The sequence below is a fragment of the Python bivittatus genome, unplaced genomic scaffold, assembly GCF_059951505.1.
Source record: "Python bivittatus isolate LINGU-HERP-01145 unplaced genomic scaffold, Pbiv_v1 ctg000010_np1212, whole genome shotgun sequence".
NCBI lineage: Eukaryota > Metazoa > Chordata > Lepidosauria > Squamata > Pythonidae > Python > Python bivittatus.
In genome coordinates this window covers 3,219,509-3,246,809 of record NW_028277029.1, presented here as the reverse complement: position 1 = coordinate 3,246,809, position 27,301 = coordinate 3,219,509, and the positions used below count along the sequence as shown (strand labels likewise).

At 44.4% G+C, this 27,301-nt stretch overlaps 1 protein-coding gene across 7 annotated transcripts; it reads left to right on the top strand.

Annotated features, from left to right (window-relative positions):
• The first annotated feature begins 4,216 nt into the window (after positions 1–4,216).
• On the top strand, positions 4,217–23,647 carry NUP50 (nucleoporin 50). 7 transcript variants are annotated; one of them, XM_088149474.1, is made up of 10 exons: positions 4,234–4,311; positions 4,973–5,067; positions 6,317–6,396; positions 6,956–7,074; positions 9,160–9,243; positions 11,657–11,855; positions 13,822–14,469; positions 15,712–15,790; positions 17,023–17,141; positions 19,478–23,647. In XM_088149474.1, the coding sequence occupies exons 4-10, from the start codon at positions 7,006–7,008 to the stop codon at positions 19,681–19,683; spliced, it is 1,404 nt and encodes a 467-aa protein (XP_088005600.1). In that variant the 5' UTR covers positions 4,234–4,311; positions 4,973–5,067; positions 6,317–6,396; positions 6,956–7,005; the 3' UTR covers positions 19,684–23,647. The 7 variants fall into 7 exon arrangements, with proteins under 7 accessions (XP_088005557.1, XP_088005600.1, XP_088005669.1 ...); XM_088149543.1 differs by lacking the exon at positions 6,317–6,396; XM_088149670.1 differs by lacking the exon at positions 4,973–5,067 and having other exon boundaries at positions 4,268–4,311.
• Positions 23,648–27,301: the final 3,654 nt, after the last annotated feature.

Below are 27,301 nucleotides of genomic sequence, written 5' to 3'. Positions count from 1 at the left end.
CTAGTTCAACTTGAAAGCGATTCAAACTGAATCATTAATTTAAATCTCATGCTTTTTCGAACTAACTGGGAAGGACAAATCATACTGATCCAATTTAATGCCTTTAATCAAGTCGATTCAAGTTTCAAAACTAATCTATAGTCAGATTCTGTCATTTACACACATTCCTCGTTGAGCTTGGGTTAGGGTGTTGTGCGAACTCAGCCCTTTATGGTCTGTACCCTGATTTGTTGTTTTGTGTGATGGGCGGACACAACGCTTGACTAAATAAACCATCATTAAAATAAAACTTGGTGGAACGAGTTATGAGCTCAGAAGGATGGCATTTTCTAAAATGTAACTCTAGGTCTGCAATTAGGGGCAATAATGCTCGCTTTCCCACCAGCACTGTATTATTTATTACATTTCAGCGTGGAATACGGTTGAAATAACTTGCTCAGAGTCAGAGACGACCTACTGAAAATCGGAGAGCCGTCGCTGCCCTGGTGTGAGAGCTGATGAGAAGAGAACGGGAGTAACCTTTTCAATGTAAATAGAGTGTGTTTTCCCGGAGCAACTTTGGGTTACGTTTTCCATTCCTCTTTATGTGACTTCCTGCAGGGACGAAGCCATCCTCTTTGCGTTCGGCCCTGGCACTGACGGCAGTCATGGTTGCAGATCCCAGTTTTAAAGGTAAAATGAAACCAGCATTATGAGGCGTAAGAATAGCACCCCTGACTGATAAAGACCCACGGCAGAAAGACAGATTTGCCACTGGCACATTCACCCAGTGTGTCTTTTTGGAATGAAGTGGGCTAATAAGAAATCAGCCATCATTTGAATCAACCCTACCCTGAAGTAAGACTTTCCTGTTGGAGGAATATTTGCAAAAATCTCACTCTCAACGGATGACATTTTTAAAAGTAGCATCCTATTTGAAAACATTTGTAGGACCTCATAAAAACTAAAATCAGTAAATTCACAGTATGATTCACAAATCTTTACATGCGCTATATTGCACCCATCTTATGTTGGGGAGAAGGAAGTCAGGTTTTTGACACTATGCTGAGAAGTGTGAATAAACGGAATATAACTTGGTTTTCTCCCCCAAATCTTCTCCCATGTAATCCCACTTACGCAAAGCACAGCTGGAAACAGAGGAGTGGGCTTTTGCCATTCCAACAAGATGGGTTAGGAAGGTGGGCTCTGGATTTGCTAGCTAGACCCAGGAGGTTAGAGGAGTATTTTTTCCTGACTGAGAAAAGCATCACTCAGCTACTGAAAATAAGCTGGCTTTTAGTTATCCTCCATGTTTTCTAAAACTGAGGATGGTACTCAGGAAGACAGAAGAGAGAAAAGAGTAGAAAGAAAGGAACAAGGAGGGCCTGCCTAACATTATCCAAGCAGGAGGCCCAGCACAGCGTTGAAAACCAATACTGTAATTAATAAGTACCTAACTTATCTATTCTGGGTTTTTTTAATTACCTGAGTATGAATGGTTTCTTTCCCTTGGTTTTTTTCTGATTCTCTTTCCAATGCATTCCATTTTTTTTTTACCTAGAAAAGTGGCTTCCTTGTTTTATGAATTGCTCATTAAAACCTTCTCCACATGCAAGAGTGCACTTATACCATCTTGGTTTCAGGACTGGCACAAGATTTGTTAAGTTCCATGTTTCTGGGTTACGGCTGGATCCAGAGCATCTTCCTTTCTTCTTAGAGCTGGTGTGAAGGAAGGAGACCTTGTTAGACGGGCCAAGAACATCACAGCTGGAGATTCAGATGGCATTTAGCATCGGTGTCTTCTACTGGGGAATTCTTGGAAGAAAAGGTCTGCCAGGGACATTCACAATTACCCCCCTCCTTGTTCGTAACAGAGAGACATCATTTTCCTTCTCAAGCAATCAGGCGAATTCATGAAATTAAGAGTATTGTTATCTCATCTGCCCCAAGGACAGCAAAACTTACAGGCATTTGAAATGGGTAAATAACCAATCTGAATAGACCCTGAAAAAGTGACATCTTTTTGTCTTTTGTGAACTACACCCAAAATTGACTTTAGTCTTTTCCAAACTATTAGACTGCGGTTTGAACACCAACTGGATTCACATACTGACCACACTAAGGTGTCTTTAACCAGTTTATTAAATAAACCCCCATTGTCTAAACTCACCTAATACACTAAATTAAAATCAAAACAGCAGGATGACTCAGGACAATACATGAGCCCATCTTACGCAGCAAAATATTCTGACCTCCATACTCTGTGCAGATCTCAAGTATTTGAAATACAGTAGGTAATTTGACACACCCAGAGGACCCCCCCCTCCCGCAATTAGCTATGAATGGAATTTGGACAGAGCAAATCAATGAAACCGGCCGAGAAGGAATCAGGAGGAAAAATCCCCAAGCCACACCTACTGGCATAATGAAAGGGGGCAGAGACTGGGCAGAAACCAAGAATTTATGGCCTCTCCCCCAACACTGAAATAGGGGGATTTTACAGGCTGTCAATTCCAAGGCTGTCTTTTCCCCTCCCTGCGCCCAGGCGGCTTCCAAGCAACGTTGGGACTCAGCTTCTGCAAAATACAAATTCTGCAAATTCTGCAAAATGCACTTCAGAGCACGCAGGAGCTGCTGAGGGAAGTCTTGCAAACCTGGGGAAAGGCACAGATGATTTAGAGCAGGAGTTTCAGCTTTTTCCAGCGGCAGAACCTGTTGATTTAAAAAAAAAAAAAACAACTGAAGCCCAGCAGCATCCTAGTCCATATCTTTCTCCGCTTCCATACCTTTCAGTCCATAAAGAAGGTACTTCCCTCCACGCTATGACTCCTAGGCCAACCTCGCAGGCATGGCGTATGACACAATACATCTGTACCGGAGCAGCCCTGCTTCAACAACCGCAGGGGACAGACCCCCTGCAGCGCTCGGCAGGCTGTGCTTCTTGCGGGCTTTGTGGTCTTGCTTCCAGGAAATGGGGGTGATGATGGAGGGGGAATTGGGGGATGAGACCTGCAGTTAGTAGAAATCGCTGTGGACTCCCAGGAAGCTTGTTTTTTGGAGCGGAAGAGGCCAGTCTGGACTCTCAGAGGTTAAAGGTCAGAATTTGGAGATGCTCGAGCAAAAAGCTGCCCCCCTGCACTTCTAGGTGGGGGTCTGGGAGCTTTTGCAGGGCAAGGTAAGAAATTGGTGCCCCCTAAAAGTTGGTAACCTGGTCCCACCCACCCACCCACCCACTTTTAGGGGTAAAATCCTGGTACAAAGTGGAAGTTCTCTAAGGGAGCCACATACGTGCGGTGGGCGACTATATGAATCAGATAGATAGATAGATAGATAGATAGATAGATAGATAGATAGATAGATAGATAGATAGATAGAAAGACGGATGGATGGATGGATGGATGGATGGATGGATGGATGGATGGATGCATGCATGCATGCAAAGTGCAGAGTCTTTAACTTTTCGTGCTCTGGGCCCTTTTGAGAGTCTAGTGAAACCTAGGATCTCTCTGCTGAAAAATGCATTTAAAGGCATAAAATAAACAAATAATTAAAACATATTTACCAGTGTAATTACTTACTTACTTACTTAATCAATGAAAGAAAGAGAGAGAGAGAGAGAGAGAGAAAGATTGCATTATACAGGAAACCGATGATGCTCAAAGGCAGTTGTGAAAATATTACCCCCAAATGAATACGGGAATGCCCGGGCTTCTTTATTAATCCATGTAATAATTTTAGACAGCGAAGGTAGCAAAGGTCTTTGGAGTCCGGAGGCCATAAATCACTTGGTGGCCTACCTTCACGACTGAACGAAAAGCCAGGGGTGGGCCAGATGGCCTCAAGGACCCCTTCCTCTATCTACAGCTCATTTCCTGGTCTACCTTGCGGGGGGGTTGCCATCCGAGCCCAGGCATAGGCTTTCACGGTGGTCTCCCATCCAAATGTTACCACAGTCTGCCCCCTGCCGAGGAGAAAGGGAACGACTCTCTCAGACCCGGGTCCCTCGATAATCCATGTCGTCTTCTTGGTAGCCACGGGATCAGCCCACACCTCCGAGCCCTGGGCTTTCCAGGTGGTCTCCCATCCTGCGACGACGGGGACGGCGATCGAGAGCGCGAGTCCGAGATCCCTCCGCGGAGGAGGGCGCAGCGCTCGGTCCGCGCCGCAGAGTCCTCCGCCCGGTTTCCTAGGCGACGGAGGCCCCGCCCCGCGACGCCTCGACCCCTCCTCTCCCTGGGGCGGCGCGCGGCGGTCGCCGGAAGCGGAAGCCGCTGCCGCTCCGCCCGGGGAGCGCCACGGCGAGGAGGAAGCGTCGCCGCGAGCCCGTCGGCGGTGGGTCTCTCGAGGGGGAAGGCACGGGAGGGGCGGCGGCGGCGGCGGCGGGCGATGGCAGGGCTCTCGCCGCCCCGACTGCGCCGCCGCGCCGCCTGAGGGAAGCCGGCCCTCCGCCAGCAGCGCGGGGGGCGAGGGGCGCCTCGGCTTCCCTCTTGGGCAGGCGCTTCCGGTACGGCCGGGCGGGAGCAGCGAGCGCGGGGGCCTAGAGCGGCCGCCTCCCCGGGAAAGCCCGAGCCGGAAGCGTCGGTGGCGGGGCCTGAGCCTCTCCGGAAAGCGCGGGGGTCGCCCGCGGGGGCAAGGCCTTGGCGGGGGGTCCGTGGCAGCCGTGCCAAAAGACGCGGAGCGTTGATGATAGTATTTATCGATGCCTTCTAGTGTAATATAGCGCGGTGTTGTTCAACCGCAGCGCCTTTAAGATGGGTGGACTTCAACTCCCAGAATTCCCCAGCCAGCCTTACTGGCTGGGGAATTCTGGGAGTTGAAGTCCACCCATCTTAAAGGCGCTGCGGTTGAGCAACACTGGTGTCGAGCAGAGGTTGGTGAATATAAGCCGCATTTCACAGCTGCTGGCTTTGGAGGCTGGCAGAGACGGTGCTCAAGTCGTGTGAAGTCCCTAGTACGAATTCTGTCATCTGAATGCGTTTCTCCCGCTCTGTAGAGTGCAGAGAACATACTGATGCTTAAAGGGGCTCCAGCTCCTGCCTGGCGTTGGGCTACACGGCTCCTTCCTCCTCCTCCTCCTCCTCAGTTGCGGTGAGTCCCGAGAAAAGAAGCCGGGCCCAGGCTTCTTCGGGGAGCGAAGGCAGCCCCTTCGCGCCTGCAGGGGGTCCCCTTTCTTCTTTATTGCTTTATGGCTTCCTTCTGCTTTACTCCCCCCTGCTTTGGACCTGCAGCCGCGGCGCTGGGGTTGCTGCGGACGCACGGAAGTCGTTTGGTGCATCGAATCCAGATCTGCTTTTGAGGCAGGGCTGCGGCAGGTGCTGGAGGCCCACCGTGACGTGGGGCCGTAATCCGTCTTTGGGGGCAGGTTGGTTGGGGAACGGGCTTTTCCCTTTCCGGCAGGCCGGCAGGGTGCCTGGGCTCCTGTGGTAGAACAGCCCGGTATCTCTGCCTGTGCTGCACTGCATTGTGACCTCATCAGTCGTCCATCAGAGCTGCTGGCTGACCCAGGCACAGCTTTTGCTGGTGGGGCCTCTCGGAGGAGGGGGACCGGGAAGAACGCATTTGCGGAGGTCTGGCTTCCCCAGGAGGAGGCTTCCGCGTAAGCACGAGGGGGTGGCGCTGGATCTGTTGGCCGAGCAGAGAGCACTAGCCTGCCAGGCTGGAAACCCTGTTTCCTTGATAAGCATCCCTGGCTGAGTCAAGGGTTGTCGTTATGAAGCCTCTCTACAAAGTGCAGCATTTAGGAGTACACTCTAAAACGGTGGCACTCGGCCCGCAAAGCCTTAGGCCGCCACTAAAGGGCCGTAACACTTTGAGGGAGACCGCAAGGTGTTTTCCGAAGACCCAATGTCTTGCACTTCTCACCGTTGCTCTGTATAATGAGAAGCCTGGGGAACCCGGGGGGAGCGCCAGAATGCCAAAAGGCATCTGCTCCTATCCCAAATTCCTAATGCCAGGAATAAACATATAAAACTAGATGACTGTTGGATAGGTAAATCTGGAGTTTTGAGGGAGCTGTGGGTGCGCTCACAAAATGGCTGCCTTCAACAGGATGACCAGTCACGAAACGACAGCTTCACAGAAGAATGGCAAGTGAAACTGCCCTCCCACCATTTTCTCTATATTATCACACTTTACTTTGCTTTTGGGGGGAGATATGCATGTGCCTTTCCAAACAAAGCACTGGGTTGCGGCCATGCGCCGTTTTCAGTTTCATAAGAATTCTTCATGATTATAGGCAGGAGCCAGAAGCGACCTTGGAAATAAATTCCATACTTGACGGTGGTGCTTTGCACTGTGCTAACTCCCTTCTTAATTTTTTTTTTTAAACTTAAATCAGGTACGATACAGAACTTGGAGACCTCCTTATTAGAAACCCAGCGGTTACAGTTTGAAGGTCCTGTGAGTTCACCCAACCAGGTAGACGTCAGTGGCAAGGATGGTGGTTAGTGGTAGTCTTCAGCACGTCAGCAACGTGCAGCCCTGTTTTTGAAGCCCCAAGATAGAGTTGAGTAGAAACTCCCCAAATTCCTATCCTTCACAGTTTTATAGAACCAGTACCTCTGGGAAGCCCAAGGGTGAAACATCTGGACTAAATTAATGTTGCCTCTTTTCCAGCCCCCAAATTCTATGTAAAGGTGTGGAATTTAAATAATACCATTGGTGCATCATACTAGGCACCTTCTCATGTTGCTGTTGTTACTGGCACGTCTGTCCCACTTTTTCTGGGAGGTCTCAAAAGTCGCTTACTTTGGCTCCCCCTGGTTTCATCTGTACAGCAGCAACCCTGGCCGCTCAGAAGTGTGACAATTCCCTGAGATTGCTGTTTGAGTGAATAGGGTGCCTGAAATGTTGTGCAATGTCATTGCTATATTTTTGGTTATCAAGCAGTTTGTTGCATAATCTAATTAATACATCCTTGGTTGTCAGACTATAAAGGTCCTGCCTTTGCCACCCCACCCCCCTTCTTTTTAACTAGATCTGAAGCACAATTAATTGTGGCTTGCTGTGATGCAGTAGCGCTGTAAAATGGCTAAGAGAGTGGCAGAGAAGGAGCTGACTGACAGAAACTGGGATCAAGAAGAAGAAACCGAGGAGGTAAACAAGGCCGAGGCTTGCTTTCATTAACTTAGAGCAGCCGTAGGCAGAGTTCACAAAGTATGTCACAGCATTTTTGGTAGGTGAGAAAAAAAATATTTTGCGAAACTGAGAAGGTAATGGGCCAGTCTGTCCTCTCTTTCCTGTATGTACCAAGAGTCAAGACCAAAATATTCACGGGAAAATCCGTTTCATATAGTTTGTCTCTATGTGGAAGGTCTTACCAGTGTCTTGGCATTGTAGTATTAAAGTTGACTTGTCTTGTGTAGTGAAAACAAAAATAAATTAATGCAGACTTTATTGGCAAGGCATACTGATTATAACTGGACTCATTGTAAACATGGACAATTCTGGACTTCTCTGCTTTCTTCCTGATGACGCAGAAGCAGCTTCTTTAAACCTTATATTGTCTGCTACTGAGTTTTGGCCTCACCAATGAGAGAATCAAGCCAAAAAGTAGCTCTCACTTCTTTTAAGCGCTTCTGTGGTGAGCAGGGGAGGGAGATCACACATTTGTGCTGAACCCCAGGTAGGGCATGGTGGTGTAGCCTGCTTGGGTCTTTGTGCAGTGGCATTGCCTTCAAAATCTCATGAGATTTTGATGGTCTCGCCCCAATACCTTGTAAGGATTCAGCCTTCTCAGATGCCAGGGGCCAGTCTGGAGCCCGTGGACGTCATATTTTTCTCTGGTAAGCATATCATGCAAATGAGTTGGAAAAGGGCTGAGTTTCTTCCCTGGGATCGGTGCTGAGGTCTTGGTAGTGGTGGTTTTCACAATGTTTAGTCAAAATGGCTTGTCATATAGATCAATAATCTTTAAAACATCTATTTCTATTGAGAATATTACCAGCGAAACACACTCTTGGAAAAACAGTGTCTGTAATTAGGATTGCTTCTATTCATTTGGTAATTGTGCTTCAGTTCATGTTAAAGTGCTTGCAGTTTCAAGCAACATAACAGCTACAGGGGAAAGCTGCTATTAAAAATCATTCTTTGACATTAAATCAACATGATTCTGACTTTTGAATTGTCCAAACAAATCTGAACGTTGTGAATGCTTCCATTTTGCCCTGTGAATTGGTTAGTATTCCAAGCAGTGGTGTGAGCTTTCTAGAAAATTTTGATTTAAGTATCCTGTACCTATACCTTCCATGTCTTCCAACATTTTGTCATCACTTAATTTGATTAAAATGAAATGAGTAAATCATACTTAGGCCGCAGTCCTGTGATCCCTGGGAATACATGCTATGGACCACACCATAATTCAGAATTACATCTTGGGGGAAATCTGTTGATTCCTTCTTTCTTCATCTGTTATGGCGTGAGTTTTATAATTGCCTAAATACTTTGGCTGTGCGTCCAAGTTACTCTTCTGTTTATAAGCAAAACCCGCCAATGCGATATAGCATGACGAGTTTGGCCTGGCGCTGGCAAGACCCACATTCAAGTTCCCGCTCAGCCTTGGACCCCCCTTGGGGGACTTAGAGCCATTCATGCTCTCCTTCTCAGCCCAGTCCACCTCACTGTTGCTGTAGGAAAAAAATTAGAGGAGGGGTCACTGTACCCCACCTAGAGCTCTTTAATGTAAGGTGGGATATATATATTAAAGGAGGAAGGAATTCTCCTAAAAACTAACATGAATGGTGGAATCTCTTAGAGGACATCCTTGTTATCTATAAATAGGAATAATTACAGTCTTTCTGAAGGCAATTTAATGGTTTCTAAAGTTCATTGGGTAAATTAACAATAAATATGCTTCTTACAAATAATGACTAATTTGAGGGGAATCTGTCAGTTGACATCTTTTGGGAAATATTTATGGATAACATTTCCTAAATATTTTGAGCAAGTCAGTGAGCAACTATGATACCCACAAATGATTCATAAGTAATCATCTGGAATGATGCTATAAAATTTGAATATGCCAAGAAGGGCTTGCATGTTGTAATATAATATTGAACCTCATGGTGCTAATAATGAATGATTATGTCAAAGAGCTGGAGCAAGAAGATGGGTTTTGCTGGGAGTTTTTGTTTTTCAGACTACTTTTATTTTGCTTGTCTAAGAATTTAACATTCTCTGCAGGTAGGAACTTTCTCAGTGGCCAGTGAGGAAGTTTTGAAGAACAGAGCAATTAAGAAGGCAAAACGTAGAAACGTGGGGACTGAGGTACATACATAACTATCATTTTAAAATAAGCTTTCTGCTAATTTGTCTAATCCCTTGTATTGCCTAAAAATCGTTTGTCACTGAATGCTAGCTTATTATGTAAACAGCATTCTTACTGAATAATGAACAACAAACGCAGACTAATATATGGTTGAATTTGTTTTAAATCTTTGATGCAAAATGTCATTTGAAATTCTAGAAAATTCGTAATACGTGAAATGTCTCTCTGGGGGAGCATTTGAAGAGGGCAAGAATTCTGGAAGATTTTCAGGTTTCTATCCATCATTGTTTTTCTAACAGCTAGGGAAGAGAGAAACTTCTTTCTCTTGTCAGGTCCAGCTATTAAAAACCTAGATCTTCACTGTTCGTATGGATCACTTACACTAAATAATAACAAAGTTGACTCCCTCTCCCAGTCTACGTAACCCTGTCTCATCCAGGAAAAAATCAATTACCTTTTATCAGCACCTTGTACTTTTTAATAATAATACTTAGTTAGTAGAATGCAGTATTTTACTTTCTTCAGAATTCTATTTATTCCAAGCAGTTACTCAACTTTTATTCTATGCATAACTGAACCATCTGAATTAGAAAGCCAATATATATGGAATTAAAAAATACTGTTATTTAACAATTATTTTATTCCTGGTGGTTCATGGTGAATCCCATGCCCTTTTCCTAAACTCTGTTTATGAGCATATGAAGAAGCTGGGAGAATGAGCAGGTTCCAGGGGCTAGGCTAATGCTGCAGGTCAGTCTGATTTTGTGATGGAATGGAATTATGAAGGCCACACTCAGGGAGGCAAACATCCTTTTTCGTCTCCAGAAGGGCGAGGAAGAGATAAGAGGATGAGGCTGGCACCTCCCTGAGGAATTCACTCTGTTTTCACAGCTACTGTGGGAACAGAGTTTCAGTCTGGGAAGATTCTTGATAGAGGTTGTGGCTAATAAACATTGCTGATTGGTGTCAGGCCTAGCCCAAGGAACTCCAGGAGACCACGCAGATTCAGTTCAGCAATGTTTATTAGCCACAACCTCTATCAAGAATCTTCCCAGACTGAAACTCTGTTCCCACAGTAGCTGTGAAAACAGAGTGAATTCCTCAGGGAGGTGCCAGCCTCATCCTCTTATCTCTTCCTCGCCCTTCTGGAGACGAAAAAGGATGTTTGCCTCCCTGAGTGTGGCCTTCATAATTCCATTCCATCACAGATTTCCAAATCTAGGTGGGATGGTTGCCTCCTTCAAACTGAAGCCGAGCATTCCCTAGCTTGTGAGCATTGCTGCGCACAGGTCATCCTTAGAATTAGGTGCTCATGTGGCCTTTTCAGTCATTTGTAACTTAATGTCTGAAGAGGGCTGGAATAGCTGTGTGTTATTCTTAAGGATGTGCAGAACGTTTTGAATTCAAAACATTTCTCTTTCAGCTGTAAGGTCAGAACAACCTGCTTTTTAAATAAGAACTAGGCATTTAGAAACAAAAACATTTTCCCTGCTCTGAGTAACTATTGGTTTGTCTTTGTACCAGCAGGAACAGTCATCTTTCGGTGGCTCACAGTCTTTATTTTTGGGTCAGGGGATTGGCTTACAGTTTGTTGTTGATGCTATTCTCCCTGAGATGGAGTGATTTTTAGCAGTCATCCAATATGATTTGAATGATACATTCATACCTATCTATCTGGATCTACCTGTCTACCTACTTCCTAAGTCCCAGTGCTTAACAATGCTAAATCATGTTTGAACGTCTTTAACTAAAAGGTTTTATGTTGATGTTGAGTAATGATAGAAGGGTTTATGTGTTTCCTCCCTCCCCCCCCCCCCACTGGTTCACACCTACAGAATCACTGGATGATAAATACATGCCAGAACTGGGTTTAACAAAACGTTAAGTATCCTCTGGACCAGAGTGGCCACACTTTGAACTCTAGGTCCAACAGCAGGTACCGTGTGATGTCCTGAGCATCCCTCAAAAAATAAAAGTGGCATGAGTCTGGTTTTTTAAATTTTTACTTTGGAGGGATTCTTGGAGCTCTGGTGGGTGCCATTTTGGGGGGTCCTGTCCGAGATATATTGAGTTAAGGAAGGCATCCTTCCATGGACGAAGTGACATCTTGTTTAAGGCAGCGGCTGAAATAACTTCTAAGTGCCCAAGAAACAAAAGTTGGGAGTGATAAACCAAGAAACCCATTTCGGATGTAACACTAAGCTTTTGTCTTTGAACTAGCTTCTAATTACTGGGGGAAAGAGGAGCTGTGGCCATCAGGAGTATCTGGGGTTTGGTCTTCTCCTCACTTGCAAATGCAGCCAACGTGAAAAATTTCATCCCTTCTGAATGTGCCCAGGATGGGCTTGTAATCTGTGAGCTGCCACGTGAGAAGCGCAGGGCAACTTTTTTTTTTTTTTAATTCTTTTTCAGTCTGAAAGCAGTGGAGCTTTTAAGGGATTTAAAGGTTTCGTTTTACCTTCTGGAACGGGTGCTTTTTCTGGTTTTGGCAACGGCCCGGGAACAAAGCCTTTAGGAGGATTATCCAACGGTGGTGGTAGCTCCAGCAGCGTTACAAACAGTTCTTCGATCTCCAGCTTAAAGACGACTTCAGAAACCCAGCCTGCATTTAGTAAGTTCGTTCTTTCTTTTTACTGGAGGAAGAGAATCTTAATATCTTCAGATGAAAATGATAGAAAAGTGTTCTGTGCTTAAAAAGGAAGGATTGGGTTAGCCTGGGCCTCCTGAGGAGAACGTTGTGTTTAACCCAGTGGCAAAGAGCATTTTTGAACTCAAATCCAGTATCCAGAATTGCTCCCCAACTTTTGGGGGCCTGTTTGGAACTTGGAGGGTGCGCCGTAAAACCCACCCTCGGTCTCACTGTTATTCGGCAAGATCCTTTCTTGGAAGGACTTTCGTTGCAATGTGTGTTTTGCATCCTTAAAAAAGGACATCTTCTAAGTCACATTTGGATCATGCTCTTCACACCTTTCCAGAAATAACAGACAACAGTTGCTAGACAAAATAGAACTTCTGTCTGAGATAGAAAACAAGTATTCATGCTCTTTTGTTTCTAGGAAATACTAATCAACTGGATCCCATTTTAATTCAAATAGAGCTGTCTAAATCAGTGGGATTGATTGAGTCTGGATCCAGCTCATAAGAGGATTGAAAACAAGGTTCATGTAGATTTATGTAGGTTTGCACGGGCTCAGTGACGATCACAGGGCTCGGATAGAGGGTGACCCTAATTCCAGGGCCTGTGATAATCTGCTTGCTTGTCTCTAAATTGCATGAGAGGCCCTCTATTATATTCAGGTTTCCTTTTCAAGCCAGGTCATTTTTAAAGAGATGTTTACTATAATGGGATAATTTTTTAAAAACCCATCTATTTTACCCGCCTTAATATCCTCAGTTCTGATTGTTATGGTAATTGAAATTGGGTCTCAGTGGAAGAATGATGCAGTGATTTCCAGTCTCATGCTGCTGTTAGCTGCCTTTCATTTTCATTAGAGATCGGGATGGTATTCTCAGTATAATAAATTTAGCAGAGACGTTGGGGGGGAAAAGACATTACAGCAGCTTTACAAATAAGCCCATAGAAGCTAGAGTTTTTGGTTTTTTTTACTAGATTGTTAAACGTTTATAACTGCATTTCTAATGATGGCTAGGGGGCAGTTAAACCTTCCTTCTCTGTGACTGGCATGGAAACAGAGGTGATAAATGCTATCTATCAACCAATGTGGAATTCCTTCCTTGGTCAGCCAGCCTGTCGCGTTTTATGGCTCGGCCGTGGAAGAAGACGCCTTCCTTCTTCTACTGTGAACGTGTGAGCGAAGAAGGCTGGCACAGTAAGGCGTATGATCCCTCGGCCTTCCACCAGTCCTCTCCCGTCCCTAAAGGAGAAGGCCTGATTGCCTTGTGGCTATGAGGCTGTCGTTTCCCGGGTCTCCCGGACCCCCTTTATGCTTGTTCTAGGATTGTGCTCCTGACAGTCATCTATAAGTTGCCCACAATCAAAAGGGTAATTTCCCACTGGTTTCCAGCAGAAAAGTGAAGAACAGCGTGCATTATAAATTTGTTTAGGCTTAGTTCACCGGAAGCCTTTATCCTTGAGAAACACACTGGAATCAAGGTTCTCCAAAGCTTACATCGTGAAGCTATCAACATGCTCCTGCGTCCACTTACATTAATACTACAAAATACAACCCCTGAAACGGGAAAAATAAATAAATAAATTGCCCAATCTTGGTTCAAAGGCAACATCACAGTATTTGTTAAGATGCATTATGCAAAGAGGTAAGATCGTTAGGAAGAAAGTAATGTGATTTAATTTAATAGAATTGTCATTACTGTTTTAATAATTCTGATGTCTTTGGGATGCTGGATGCAAATCTAAATATTCTTTAGGTTTTCTGTTTTTTTTTTTTCCAGTATTTTAATTTGCTATCAGAATGCTGGCCTCACACTTGTTGGGGTGGTGTAGCTTCGAGATAAGCAGCTAGATTTTGGAGGCCTCTCACCACGTTTTAGAAAAGGGTGACTCTCTACGGTTGTGGTCTGTAATCGTGGTCATTGGACGTTTCCCTCTTTTAAAGGTCCTGTGGTCTCCAGCGGCTCCGTGAATAATGTTACAGTTGAGAAAACATCTGCATGTGTGGAAGCAAATGGCGAGAACCCACAGCCCTTGTCCTCTGGACTCACTCAGAGCAAAGCCTGCAACTCGGAGAGTTATCATAAACAGTTGGCCGCTCTCAATTGCTCTGTGCGGGACTGGATAGTCAAACACGTCAATGCCAATCCGCTCTGTGACCTGACGCCGATCTTCCGTGACTATGAGAAATACTTGGCTGAGATAGAACAACACGGCCTTGGCAGCGACAGCCGTTCTGGCAGCGGCGGCAGCAATGCCCCCGAAGCTCAGCCTCGTCCTGCGTTTGGGAGCTCGGCTCTTCCGCAGGGCACCGCGTTTTTCTTCAACAGCAGCAAACCTGAGGATATGTCTGGGAAGAAAACAGAATTGGAAAAGAAAACAGAACTCAAGCTAGGGACTGCCTCCTCAACCGCCTTGTTCACTTTCGGCAAAAGCGACAACGCTGGCCTGAGTTCCGGGGCAGGGTCTGGATTTTCATTTTCCACTGGAAACGGAGGTTTGTTTGGCAAAGATGCAGGCCAGCCCAAGGCAGCGCCTTCCTTTTCCAATAATGCGTTAGATGCCCAGATTGAAAGCAGCAGCAATGAAAAAGGTAAAGATGATGCGTTTTAGAGACTGAGAAAGGGCGTCGTTCCATTTAACCCTCCGATGAGAATCTCGCTGATACGTCCCCATTCATATTGCAGAGTGCCTGTTGCTACCTTTGTTTGGGGGGCAGCTCTCAAGGTTCACGAATGGGGGGATAAGGAACGGCTGCATGTCCTTCAGTGTCCAGAATGAAGCGAGGCACCCTTTGCCCTGATCTCTCTCGGTTGCAGAGAATCGAAAGAGAGGAGGGCCAGGGCGGAGTTCTTTGGCCTGCGTGGGAACATTTTGTAGCCCCAGGTTGCTTCTCACCACCCACCAAGCGTTCAGAACCAACCAGGGCAGTGTTTCTTAACCATGTCAACTTTAAGATGTGTGGACTTCAACTCCCAGAATTCCCCAGCCAGCCATGAAGTCCACATGTCTTAAAGTTGACAAGGTTGAAAAACTGGCTCCTGCTGGCTGAGGAATTCTGGAAGTTGAAATCCACGCATCTGGAAGTTGTCAAGGTTGAGAAACTTTGGTCTAGAAGCTGGGCCAGTGACTTTGCCTGGAACCATTTGGTGGAATCCAGGACCAATCCTACACTCCCTCCACCCCCTGCCACACATCTTAAAGTTGCTGAGGTTGAGAAACACTGAACTAGGGTGTCTTTTGTGTTTGTGTCTCCAAACTATGGCAAGAAGTCTAAGACTGGCCCAGTCTTTCCCTGGAGTCCTCTTGACATACGCAAAGGACTCGAGTTATTTGTGCCTGCACATAAAGGATGAGGACAAGAAGGACGGGCTTTTCAGCCAGTGAAAATTCTTTCTGTGCTTGCTTCTGGATTTCGAGGACTTGCAAATGCTGAGGATGGGGAGTGGGGCTGTTGCGTATTCATTTACGCCCCTTTCTCGTTGGGAACAAAGCAATTGTATTCTAGAAGCGTGTAAACATTTTGAATGTACACATTTCAAATTCAAAAATGGGATATTCCAACTTAACAGAGGCGTTCCAAAGTAGAAATGGTTGGAAGTGAGCTCGATATGATTGAAACAGTAACAGATTGCTGGCATTTAGGTTGGAACAGCTGTTTTAAGCTTGAAACGTTTCGAAATATAAAATGTTTTGCATGACTCAGAAATATTTCCATATATTTTCATTCAGGTCCTTCAGGCAACAAGGTTTTGACATATAGTGGTACAATTTCTCAAACAGTAAGGTTTCTGGCTTGAAGTATAATTCTGATCTGAAATAGTTTTCCCAACAGGGGGTGATGAAGAGGAGGAAGAACCACCCAAAGTAGTCATTAATGAAGTAAAAGAAGAGGATGCCTTTTACTCAAAGAAGTGAGTTGCCTTTGGGTTTGCAAGTAAAGTTACAGGTAGTCCTCGAGTTATGACCATTTGTTCAGCAACCGTTTGAAGTTACGACGGTGCTGAATGAAGAGAGTTATGACTGGTCCCCGAAGTTACGACTGTTGCAGCGCCCCTGTGGTCATGTGATCACAATCTGGGCACTTGACAACCTGTTCATGCTTATGACCGGTCAGCCAAGCGCCCCGCAATCAGGTGATTTCCATTTGCAACCTTCTTTGCCAGCTTCCCACAAAGTCAGTGGGGAAGTCAGGGAAGGTCACAAGTCGCTGGGGTAAGTCTCCCTCACCTGTGTGCCCTCCCCAGCCCCTCTGTGCTTGTGCCATGCCGGCCACTCGCACACTCTATCTGACCTGCGCTGCATCCCTGTGCATCCTCACCCACACAGCGCCTCTCATACACCCACACACCCTTCCTGACCTGCGTGGCGCCTCTCGCGCACCCTGTCACACCCCTCCTGACCTATGCAGCACCTCTGGTATGCCCCTGCGACCCCTCCCCATACCCCCTCCCCGCGCACCCCCTCACTCCCTGCCCCACCCGGCAGCAGCCACCCTACCTGCCTGCGGGCCTGGAACTTGCAACTTCCTGCTGGCTTCCTCACTGACTTTGGTTGTGGGAAGCCAACAGGAAGTTGCTTCGCTTAACGACCTGCAATCCTCGCTTAACAATGGCGACCAGGACTGCAGAGATTGCCCTCACTAAGCGATGCGGTTGTGCTTTATGACTACATTGGAAATTCCAGTCCCAATTGTCATTGTAAGTTGAGTCCCAATTGTCATTGTAAGTTATACAGGTACCCTTGTACCTGTATAACATCATATGAGGTGACCTCCATTGCCTTAAGTTACTGTATATCTTTTGCATTCTACAGTATTTCTTCACATCTCTAGTGGTTGCATTTTACCAGATGCAAGTTATTGGGTGTATTTATTACGGAATATGCTTATGGAAGTATTTAACTTCATCTGTCTCTGATCGCTATTTCCTGAGAACAACTTACATGAATTTTAAATAATTTTGACACGTAATTCAGAGTGAAAAAGAAATAATTGATTTCCGTAGATTCTTCCAAATAACTTTTGAACTAGGGCAAGAAGCAAGGTATTTGAAACTTTTATTAACCTGTCCTTTTTGTACAGGTTCAATCAAACGCATCTTCAGCCTGCGTATACTCACTTCCCAGACGATGTGCTTTTTTTTAGGTGCAAAGTCTTCTACAAGAAAGATAATGAATTTAAAGAAAAAGGAGTAGGAACGCTACATTTAAAACCTGCTGGCAACCAAAAGACTCAGTTGTTAATACGGGCAGATACCAATTTAGGTATGTGACATTTCTTAAAACTTGTTTTGCAAAACATGTATTCATTATAGGGCTACGGTACTTTTTTTCAGTCAGTGAATGTCTGATTGGCTAAAAATCTAATTTAAACATATTACAAAAAAGCACAATTTAGAACATAATGTGAAAGTATGATTAAAAATAGCAAAAACACCCAAGATGTTGTTAATATCGTGAGCTAAAAACCTGCCTATGCGTAAAGGTTTGTCTTAAATCAGTGTTTCTCAACCTCGGCAGCTTTAAGATGTGTAGACTTCGGTTCCCAGAATTCTGGGAGTTGGAGTCCCCACGTCTTCAAGCTGCCAGGGTTGAGAAACACTGATCTAAATCAAAATGTTTTACATGTTGTTGGAAGAACAAAAGGGGCATTAACTTGATCCCTTCTAACAGAAAGTTTTTCAGAACTTGCAAGCAGTACTGAGAAAAGCCTTCTGTTGTCTTATCACCAGTGTATCTCTGGTAGCCTAAGAGAAAATCCTCTGCAGAAAATCGGAATGCCTGAGTAACACTAAAAGTCACAATATGGTCTTTTTGCTAGCTTGTCTCAAGTCAAATCAGGCTTTATAGGCCACAACTAAATCCTTGTGCTGGGTTCCAAAATAGGCCAGTAATTGGTGAACTGGTTTTAAAAGTTGCAGGCTTAATAACCCCAGCTTAGCTTAGTCCAACTGCAGTTTCCAAACCCATCCTGCCTAAAATTCATTGCAGTACGTCATTCGGGTTGAAAATAAGGCGCAGATCACGTGGCTGGATCTGACTGTGTGAAGTCTCTTGTGCACTGTTGAAACCCAGGCATCCAGGAAACACATCTAAATAACGTACTTGAATCTCCAGAGGAAATGTAACCCTGTCCAGGACAGTTAGATCTGATTTTGAGTGACCAAGTTCACTCTACTTATCTGGATTCAGCTTCAGTTTGCTTCTTATTCAGAGCAGTATGATGACATGCTGTAGGATTCAAGCGGGTCCCTTGCATTTCAAGGAAAATGAGAGAGAGAGATTGGGAGGAAGACCTTCTGAATTAATCTCTGCAAAGATTGGGCATGCTGAAAAGTCGTCCCATTCCATCCAGGAACCTCAAAAGGGTGGTGGTACCAGAAGCCACCACAAAGCCCAGCAAAACCATTATGGGCACCTTCCCCGTGTGAATCATTCATCCAAGACGACCAGAGCAATCCTTATCCAGTGAAGAGAGCTGCACCCGCCCCAATCCTACCCAGTGTTATTTTAATTAGATTTGTATATCCCCACAATCATACGACTCTTGGCATTGTAAAAATGAAAATGAAAGAACTGCATTTTGCTTTGCGACATCCATAGCCTGCAGCAGCATCACTGTTTACAACATCTCTAGGCCCCGTAGGTATTCTTGAAATAGAAGTCTTGCCGAGTTGCAGTCCAAAGTTTTGTGCCCGCCCGACCAAAACAAAGAAAGAAAAAGAGATGGAGTGGTAGAAGGCATTTCTGGAGGCTGAAGGAGGAAGAGGAGGTCGGGAGCAGCCTCAGTTGCCTCCTGGGTCCTGGGTGCTCCTGGCCATTCTGTCCCTGGCAGGCCGTCAGCTCCAGCCCCTCACCCCTTTTATCCTGCGGTGAAGGCAAGGTGCAAGCACGCCGTGTGCTCTCAGCCTACAACCCAGTCACCTGCGCTCTTTGCACATGTTCTGCAAAGTGGGGTGCATGTCCCAGGAAGATCTATTCCTTTGGTTGGATACCGGTCAGTTCTGACAAACCTTCTCAGCTGCCTGGCATTTCCATCATATTTTGCTTTCTTTTTAAGGGGAAACTGTATCAGCAGCAAACGTCTAAATAGAGATGAAGGATGTGTAAGCTTCTAACATGGGCAAAGCTATAGCTCAACACCCAAGATAATGTCCTTCACCTGGAATTAGCTTTGAGGCGACCTTCTCTTCATGCTCCCTCTCGCTGCGGTGCTGAAATCTGCTAACATGATCGCTAAACGGTGGTGGTGTGGCTTCTCGCTATTTCTAATTTTAAGATGTAACACGGCAGAAAAGACATATAACTCCCACCCCTGCGACCACTACACCGAGAAATCGGGCCCTGCCATTTCATCCCTTTGTCCTCTTTGTTTTGGCCTTTCCGGAAAAACACTGAATGCAGTTCACAATTGATTGCCCGCCTTTGATCTGAGTTGGGAGCATCGCTTCCCAAAGGAAAGAGGAATCCATCTTAGCTGCCCGAAACTCTCCAGGGCTTCAGAAATAGGTGTTTCTTCTAGAGGCCTCTTCTATTTTGCTGTATTGAATGCATAATCCACAGTAAATTTGATTGCTTTCCCAAACCGTTCTCCTTTGCAGGCAACATACTGCTGAACATTTTGGTGCCTCCCAAGATGCCGTGCTCCAGAACAGGGAAGAACAACGTTCTCATTATTTGCGTTCCAAACCCACCCATCGACGAGAAGAACGCTTCAATCCCTGTGCCGATATTGATAAGAGTGAAAACGCGTGAAGACGCAGATGAGTTACACAAAATTTTGCTGGAGAAGAAGGAGGAGGTCTAAGACTTGGTGTTTTCCATGTCATGTGGAAACACTTCCAAACTGCTGCTGGCCTTTTCCCCACTTGACTCTTAGTAGTAACTTTTTAACTCACTTCTCTGATATTTTAAGGACTCTCTTAGAAATTCTGAAGGGTTTGAATGAGGGAAAGAAATTAAGATGGCCAATAAAAGTTGTAATGTTAGCACGGATCTTTTCTCCCTTCTAATTTGAAATATCTAATGTGCAAACCATCTGTGAATAAACCTTGCATATTAAATACAAAAATCTTTTTCGATTATACATGAAGACTAAAGCTGCTAAAAGCCCCCCAGTGAGTGACATATTAATCCAGAAACGGTGTAGGAAGAAAATTATGTGGGTGAGAAAAAAGGGGTGGGCGTACCGTATTTTCCAGCTGGATCTGAAATCTTTTTTCCGCTAGGTAAAAATTACTATTTGTGTTCTGTTAGAAGCTTTGTTTCTAAGTAAGAGCTGATGGAGAACATTGATTATAGTAGGTTCAGGAGATATGTTGAATGTTGTCTGGAGAACAATTCTGAAATAATTGTCATTTCTTGAAACCTAACTGCAAGATTCACCACATTATCTCCAGAGAGGAGCAAGGGCTCAAGAGAAGCTTGAGCAAAAGGTGCAGACTTCATTCATCTTAATTCCAATTAGAACCAGTTGATGGAGAGGTTGGGCGAGCTGATTCTTCCCATTTCATGTCCTTTAGCTCTTCCCAATTTGGTGCTTTCCAGATGTTGAATTTACAGCTGCCTGTCCTCCTGCTAAGTTGGGGGATGCTGACTTTGTCACATTCTGAGTACCCCAGCGGACTCTTAATTTGGCCCACATGTTCTGTGGTCACATTTTATTGGATCAGCAATCTGACCGTGGTTATTTAATGGAGAGAGAATGTTCTAAAAGAAACTGATTGACTCAAGTTATGAACCATCAGAATAAGAACTGGAGTATTGTAGAAGAAGAAATATGAATAAATGCCTTTTTTCACCAGGCTGAAGTTCTGGATATCTTTAAAAGAATGTATGAAATTATTTCAAGAAATGGCCATTCTGAGTTATAGTGAGAGATTATACTGCACAAGCCCTATTGAAATAAATGTGAAATTTGGGGCCTTATGCCTCTCAAATAACTACTGGATTAGTCTGTTAATATTAAAGCGGGTGAGACATCAAAAACGGTAATGTGCATATTAATATTCTGGAAATACTCATATTGAATGGCCAAGAGGGTCAGTAATATTATTCTTATCTTTGAGAAGGTGACTTAATATCCTCTGTGATTTTTTTTTTCTTTTTACTCCAACTGTTTGGATCCTGTCCAAGCAAATTGCCTGCTTTTTCTAGTTAGCAGACAACTAATTTCTGCATACTTCTAATGGCAGTTTTACCTGGAGAGGCTTGGTCTTACAGGAATTTTTTTTTTTTTTTTTTTTTTTTTGATATTTGGCAGATTGTAAAGTAAAGTAAAGTAAGACGATCCAAGTATTAGAGAAACGGTGACATTTCAAACAGAAAGTACGATTGCGCCTGACATTTTGGAGAGCTGCTTAAAAGGCTGAGAGCATGCAGTTGAGCAAGACAGGTCAGTTGATTGCTAGAAAGGTTTAACTCCTCAGTGTACAATTTAATGAATGAAGAAGATAATATACTAGGAGTATTTGCGGAATAACAAGTAGCATGAGGAGAGGAAATCCAGACATGTATGACTAGCTACCTTTGAAAATCTCAAGCTCTAAAAACAAGTTTTGATATTCGGCTGTTGGCGATTTAAAAATGTCACGAAAAGACGGGCATCAAAACTTAAAGGTAGAAAAAGGGCATTTTAATGTCAAGAAGCTGCTGGTTTTAATTTAGGGCTTATGCTTCATTTTCTCTCTTTCCTGCCCCCAAATGGCAGGAAACCACATTGTTTTTCAACCATCATGCCATTGACATTTAGTGATGCAGCGTATAAGTGCACTCAGAGTTGGGAAAAAGGGAGAAAAGATTGGGGAATGTAAGTGTGAGCAACCCATTTTAATGCGTATGGGCACTGTTTCTGAATTGTCTGCTTACGTTTCAATTTATTTTTAATGAAACATGTTTTAGTTACCTAAGTATCTTGCCTGTTGCTTGAAAGCATGTTCTGATAAAAGGACTCCTACATTGTTTTGGTACTGATCACCCAAAAGTGAAGCTATTACAGGTAGTCCTTGACTTACAACCATTTGTTTAGGAACTGTTTGAAGTTACGACGGTGCTGAAAAAGTGATTTACAGCCAGTCCTTGTACTTACAACTGTTGCAGCATCCCAATGATTGTGATTCAGGCACTTGGCAACCATCACATATTTACTATGGTTGCAGCATCCTGTGGTCACATGATCGCCATTTGCGACGTTCCCAGCTGGCTTCCAACAAGCAAAGTCAATGGGGAACCTGGCAGGGAAGGTCGCAAGTCAGGGTCATGTGATGTTTTGCTTAATGACTGCACCATTTAACGATGAATTTTCCAATCCCTATTGTGGTCATAAGTTGAGGACTACCTGTACAATGAAAGCCAACATCACAAGCTAGTTCCGAAGAAAGTTATATGTACTAGTTAATGATACTGGCTCATTTTTGGGAGTAAGTGTGACACTTCGTTCCTTGGGAAAGCATTCCATTGAAAGACCCTGGGACCTGTGCAGGAATTGTTATTTGGACATTCCTTCCTGCACCTTTTGGAACATTTTGGTGCTGTTGAGAAATGTCAGATCTCTGTGTTGTGTGTTTCAGGCAGCCTGTGTGAATTGTGGGAATGCAGTGTACCAGTTTCCGCGAAGGTTCAACAAGCACTCTTCCTCCCCATCCCAGATTCCTTTCCACAGATTAATTTATACATTCAAGTCCTGCGTCATTTCCTAAAATAGAAGAGTTAACTTTGGGATTAGTCCATCCCTTTAAATGATTGAAATTATGATAGGAATCACAGTTGCTAGGCAAAAAAGGCGTATGTGTAAATATTTGTGTGTAAAATTCTGATCTGGATTGTGTTCCTTTGCTACTGCTAAAAATAGTCTTATTTTTGTGATAATTTTGCAAGATCTCTTTAAGAATTGGTTTTAAAGTATTAAAAGCTGCCCCCCCTTTTTTTTTTTGGTGCAGAAATGTCCCTTTAAACAATTCAGTAAAAATTTTTGTCAAAATGGGCCTAATTGATGAAGGGATGTCTTAATTTGCAGCAAAGTTACTTGCCACCTTGTAAACCAGGTTAGTGGTTTGTTGATTTTCTTCTTGTAGGCTTAAGTAATTGCCATTCTACCTGCAAGATTTCCAGCTAAACTCACCAAACTTGTTCTTGCGTCATAGCAGAAGTAGATAGTTCAGACCAACTCAACTCCTGATTTTGACTTTTTTCCAAATAGCAAATGGAGCTTCTTTCCAATGATACAATGAACTTGTTTCTGGGCTGCACCACTTTAGACTATCTTCCCTAAGCTGGTACCCATTGGGCAGTGTTGGACTACAACTCCCATCATTGTTGGGCACACTCAGTTGCATGGCCAGCCCAGAGACAGAACTACTACGACTGTAATGTAAGGTAAAATGCTGGTTGGGGAATTCTGGGAGTTGAAGTCCATGCATCTTAAAGTTGCTGAGGTTGAGAAACACTGCTCTAAATTATTTTCAACAAAAGTTGCTCAGTTGTATACCACACGTGTGACATTTGATATACTTCACAGTGCATGGAAATAATGTATAAGAACTTAATGAATTACCGTCTAAAAAGATAATATGAATTTTTCTTTCCGCTCGCTGTCAAAATAAGTTTCTGTTCTGTGCACCACCTCTAAGGCATTACTCTAACCATTGGTCATTGAACTTTTAAGATTTTTCACCTGTTACCCAATAGTTGTGTTTCCTGAAGAAGTGTAAAAGAAAAGAAGAAAGGAAATCTATGGAAATGTGAATAAACAAATGAGAGATGTTAATTCTGAATTGGATGTATTTGTGTGTTTATGGTTGTTAGGATAACATAGTGGAGAGGTTGACCTGCTTAATGTAGCTTTGTATGTCTGAAAGCCTTGGTGATACAGCTTTCAAGAAACATGGCTAGGACGGCTGTTGGAAAAGTCAATGTTGTGGCTTGTGTTGACTCAGGCTCCTTGTATGACCTTGAAAGCTGTTGGTGTAACCTGTAGGAACTGCAGTTAGATGTGTGTTTCCTTGATGGCAAAGTACATTTCTCTTGACTAGGGCTGCGTTCCAAATCTGGAGGAAGCCCAAGGCAAGTTGGACTAAAGTGGAACAGATTGTCCTGTACCCAAGGCAGAGCAGATGGCTGTAACCCTCCCTTATTGTTGATCCAAACCCTCTGTGAAGCTCCGGTTCCCATCTGTTCTGGAGGACTGCAAAGGGCACCATGGCAGCCATTCCAATACATGTAGTAATAGTCATTACCACTTGGATAAAATGCCATGGGTGTGGGGGAGGAGGCAGTCTGTCCCTGCAGTCGTGGTTTGCCCCAATCATAGGCTCTTGGATTGCAAAGCAAATCATTTTAATGCAAAATGCACACGTTGGACATCTGCAGGCACTCAAATGTCAAGTTGGGGATCCCGGGCCTAAGAAGTCGCTAGCTTAAAGATGTAACTTTCTCCCTTCTCAGAAGAAGCTTGAGGAAACTCAAGAATCCAGTTAAATGGTGCAGTAGGGACCGGGGCCAAAGTATCTTGCAAAACCATTTTCAGGCCAAAATGGAGGAGCTGGGAGGCTGAATACAGCAGGGAAATGGTACAGTAGTGCTAAACTAATTTCAAGTGGTAGAACTATTTAATTACCAATCTTTAGAAACCATTTTCTCTTCTAGTTCATTATTCCTTTAGCCAAGGTATGCAATAATGATCAACCTGCGTCTAGAAAAAAAAGTTGTATGGTCAAAGATTCAAAGGTTCTTGAATCTTAATCTGTGTGCTTTAGCCCTCCGAAGGGTAGAATTTATCCCTAAATTCAGCAGCCTGGAAATTCCCTTTAAAACAAAAGGTACAGCATTCCCTAACCTGGTGTCCTCCAGATGCATCGGGCTACATTTCCCATACAGTCCTCACGATCTGGTTAGCAGAAGCCAGGCGCATCTACAGGGAGAGGTGATCAAGCAACGAGATCTGCACTGGGGCATCACAACACAAACCCTACGTCAGTGAGGCTGTTGGGTTGGGATGTCTGTCTGCATGTTGTTTCCTCCCATTTTTCTGCAGATGCCTATGGCCACGCACACTGAAGGGGAGAAGTCATTCCAACTTGATCTGAAAATCCTCAGATTCATCACTGATCAAGAATACTCTTCCATTGTGTGCTTACGATTGACAGTCACATGCAGTCACAGTAGTTTAGATGTCTCCGTTCTTTGGATCATGTTGATCGAGCCTTCCGATGTGGGCTGCATAAACATGGATGACTGTTCAAGGGCAGCTGAGCAAGACAGAACACTCCAACTTTACAGGCATCTAGTGGTCATCTAGCTTTTTGCAACCCAAATCTGATAACACTAATGTTGAACAGAGGATTCATTTTATGGAACAAGATCATTGAGGTAGCTCCTGTCCCATGCAGTGAAAAAAATACAAACGTCTTCTCCCATTCATCTTTCTCAAGGCTAATGTAAGAGTTCCCTGAATCTTTTAGGGCCATTTTCTGACCCTGATGCAGTTTCTCTCGATCTTGTTAAAATGTGCCTGGACCTGGAGGCAATAATCAAGATCTAACAAATGCAAAATGTAGTGGAATCACCCCCTCTTGTGACTCAGAACCATACTTCTGTTGATGCAGCCTAAAATTGCATTTGCGGTGTCACACTGCTGACTCCGCTTCTGATCAATTATAATTTGAATAACGGGTACAGGGGTTTTCAAATTTCTTCAGGCTATGGAATCCGCTAGTAAAAAAAAATCAAATCAAATCAAGAATTCCCATCAAGAGAGGCAAAACTCCAGTGACAGAAAACTGGATTTGAGTTAACCTCTTTTTACCCTCAGTGATCCTTTTTTTCACATGATCACAACTGCCATCTTTAATGTTGGACCTCTATCCCCCCCCCCCCCCGCAACAGACACCCCTGACCTTGTGTGTGTGCATGTTTGTGGTGGTGTTCTCCTTTCTCACGGAATCTCGTCAGTGTCATGGAACCATAGAGTTCCATGGAAGACTTTGAAACCCCTGCTTTAATCCAGCCTACCAGAATTAGGCCAAGGCGGATTAAAATTCGAGCCCTAACACGCCAGGAATACAATAAATTGGGAGAGATCGCTTGACCATGGTTGGTCTTAAGCTGGTTTCTAGACTTGGCAGAACCATAACCTATCCTAGGGAGGACATAAAATACATCAAGGATACCAAACTAATGGAATTCTTCGGCACGCGAGAAAGAATAACCATAAATGGCATCAGTGATGTCTGCTCCTTCCCGCCCAAATTTTGAGGTTTCACCTCTGGGAAGGTAAATCTGGCTAGGCAAGGGGGGTGCAAAAAAGTCAAGCTGGCAGCTGTGACTGTGCAGCTAAAGTCCTGCACCACCTTGACTTTTACCTCCCTCCAACAGGGGACTCAAAGCCAAGAATACTCAAGTTTCAGTAAGTTGTACACTATCATCCTAAGCTGCTTTGCATTAAACCCTTCTTTATGCAGTATGCCACGGTGGTCGATCGCTGAACCAGATGAATCCAATCCATTCCCAGGAGCCAAGTTCCTCTCCCGGCTGCATGACAGCTGTATGGGACAGGAGGGCGAGCAGATGTTCTTGCAATGTTTCTGACTGCATATATTAATACTGGCCAATTTCTGCACTCTGGGATTTGCCCAGGAGGTGGCTCTAGGGTGGTTCAAAAGAGCCAAGAGGGTGGTCATCAAAAAGGGGCAGGTCCTTGACTGCATGGTTGTGACTGCCATTGTCAGTATCCTGACCCCACCTATGGACACTCTTGCAGGCCCATACTTTCAACTACAGTCCAGGGATATTGAGGACCTTCCTTCCGTCTCCTCTTTGAACAGGCGGTCTTTTATTAACACTGCGCCTTACGACGATCTACCATTGTTCTCCCCTCCCCCCCCCCCCCCCCCCGTTTCCTTCCTTTTACTTTAATTACAAATGAGGAAGCACAAAAAACTCTCCAAACCGTGTGGCTTTGTGGTGCATTTCCCCTCACCCATGCACTGTTGCAGTTGACAGGCAAAGAGAAACTTCTTTGAAGACCCTCACCCTGGGAGACGTGTAGTAACTGGCCAGAAGTTTCTTTTCTTTCTTTAGCAAACCTTTTATAGTAAGCCAAGGAGGGAAGTGTGTATTTTCAGTGCGAAAGAAAGAAGAACTTGAAACCACCGAGAAGTACGGGTACCTTATGCGGGGGCTTGGGGGAGCAGAAAGCACCATTAGTATGCATATTTTAACTCCTTATGGAAAGTAATATTAACAGTTGAAGGGTGCATCTGGTTTGCACCAGGACCACAGTTGTACAAAGGGTTGTTTGCAACCCAGTTCACTTATTGGGGAGGCAGAGACAAAGAGCAAGAAACCAAAATAATTGTACTTTGTTTTAGAGGAAGAACAAGTACAGTGATAAAAAAAGTGATATTATGGCAGTAAGTAGAGCGTTCCTC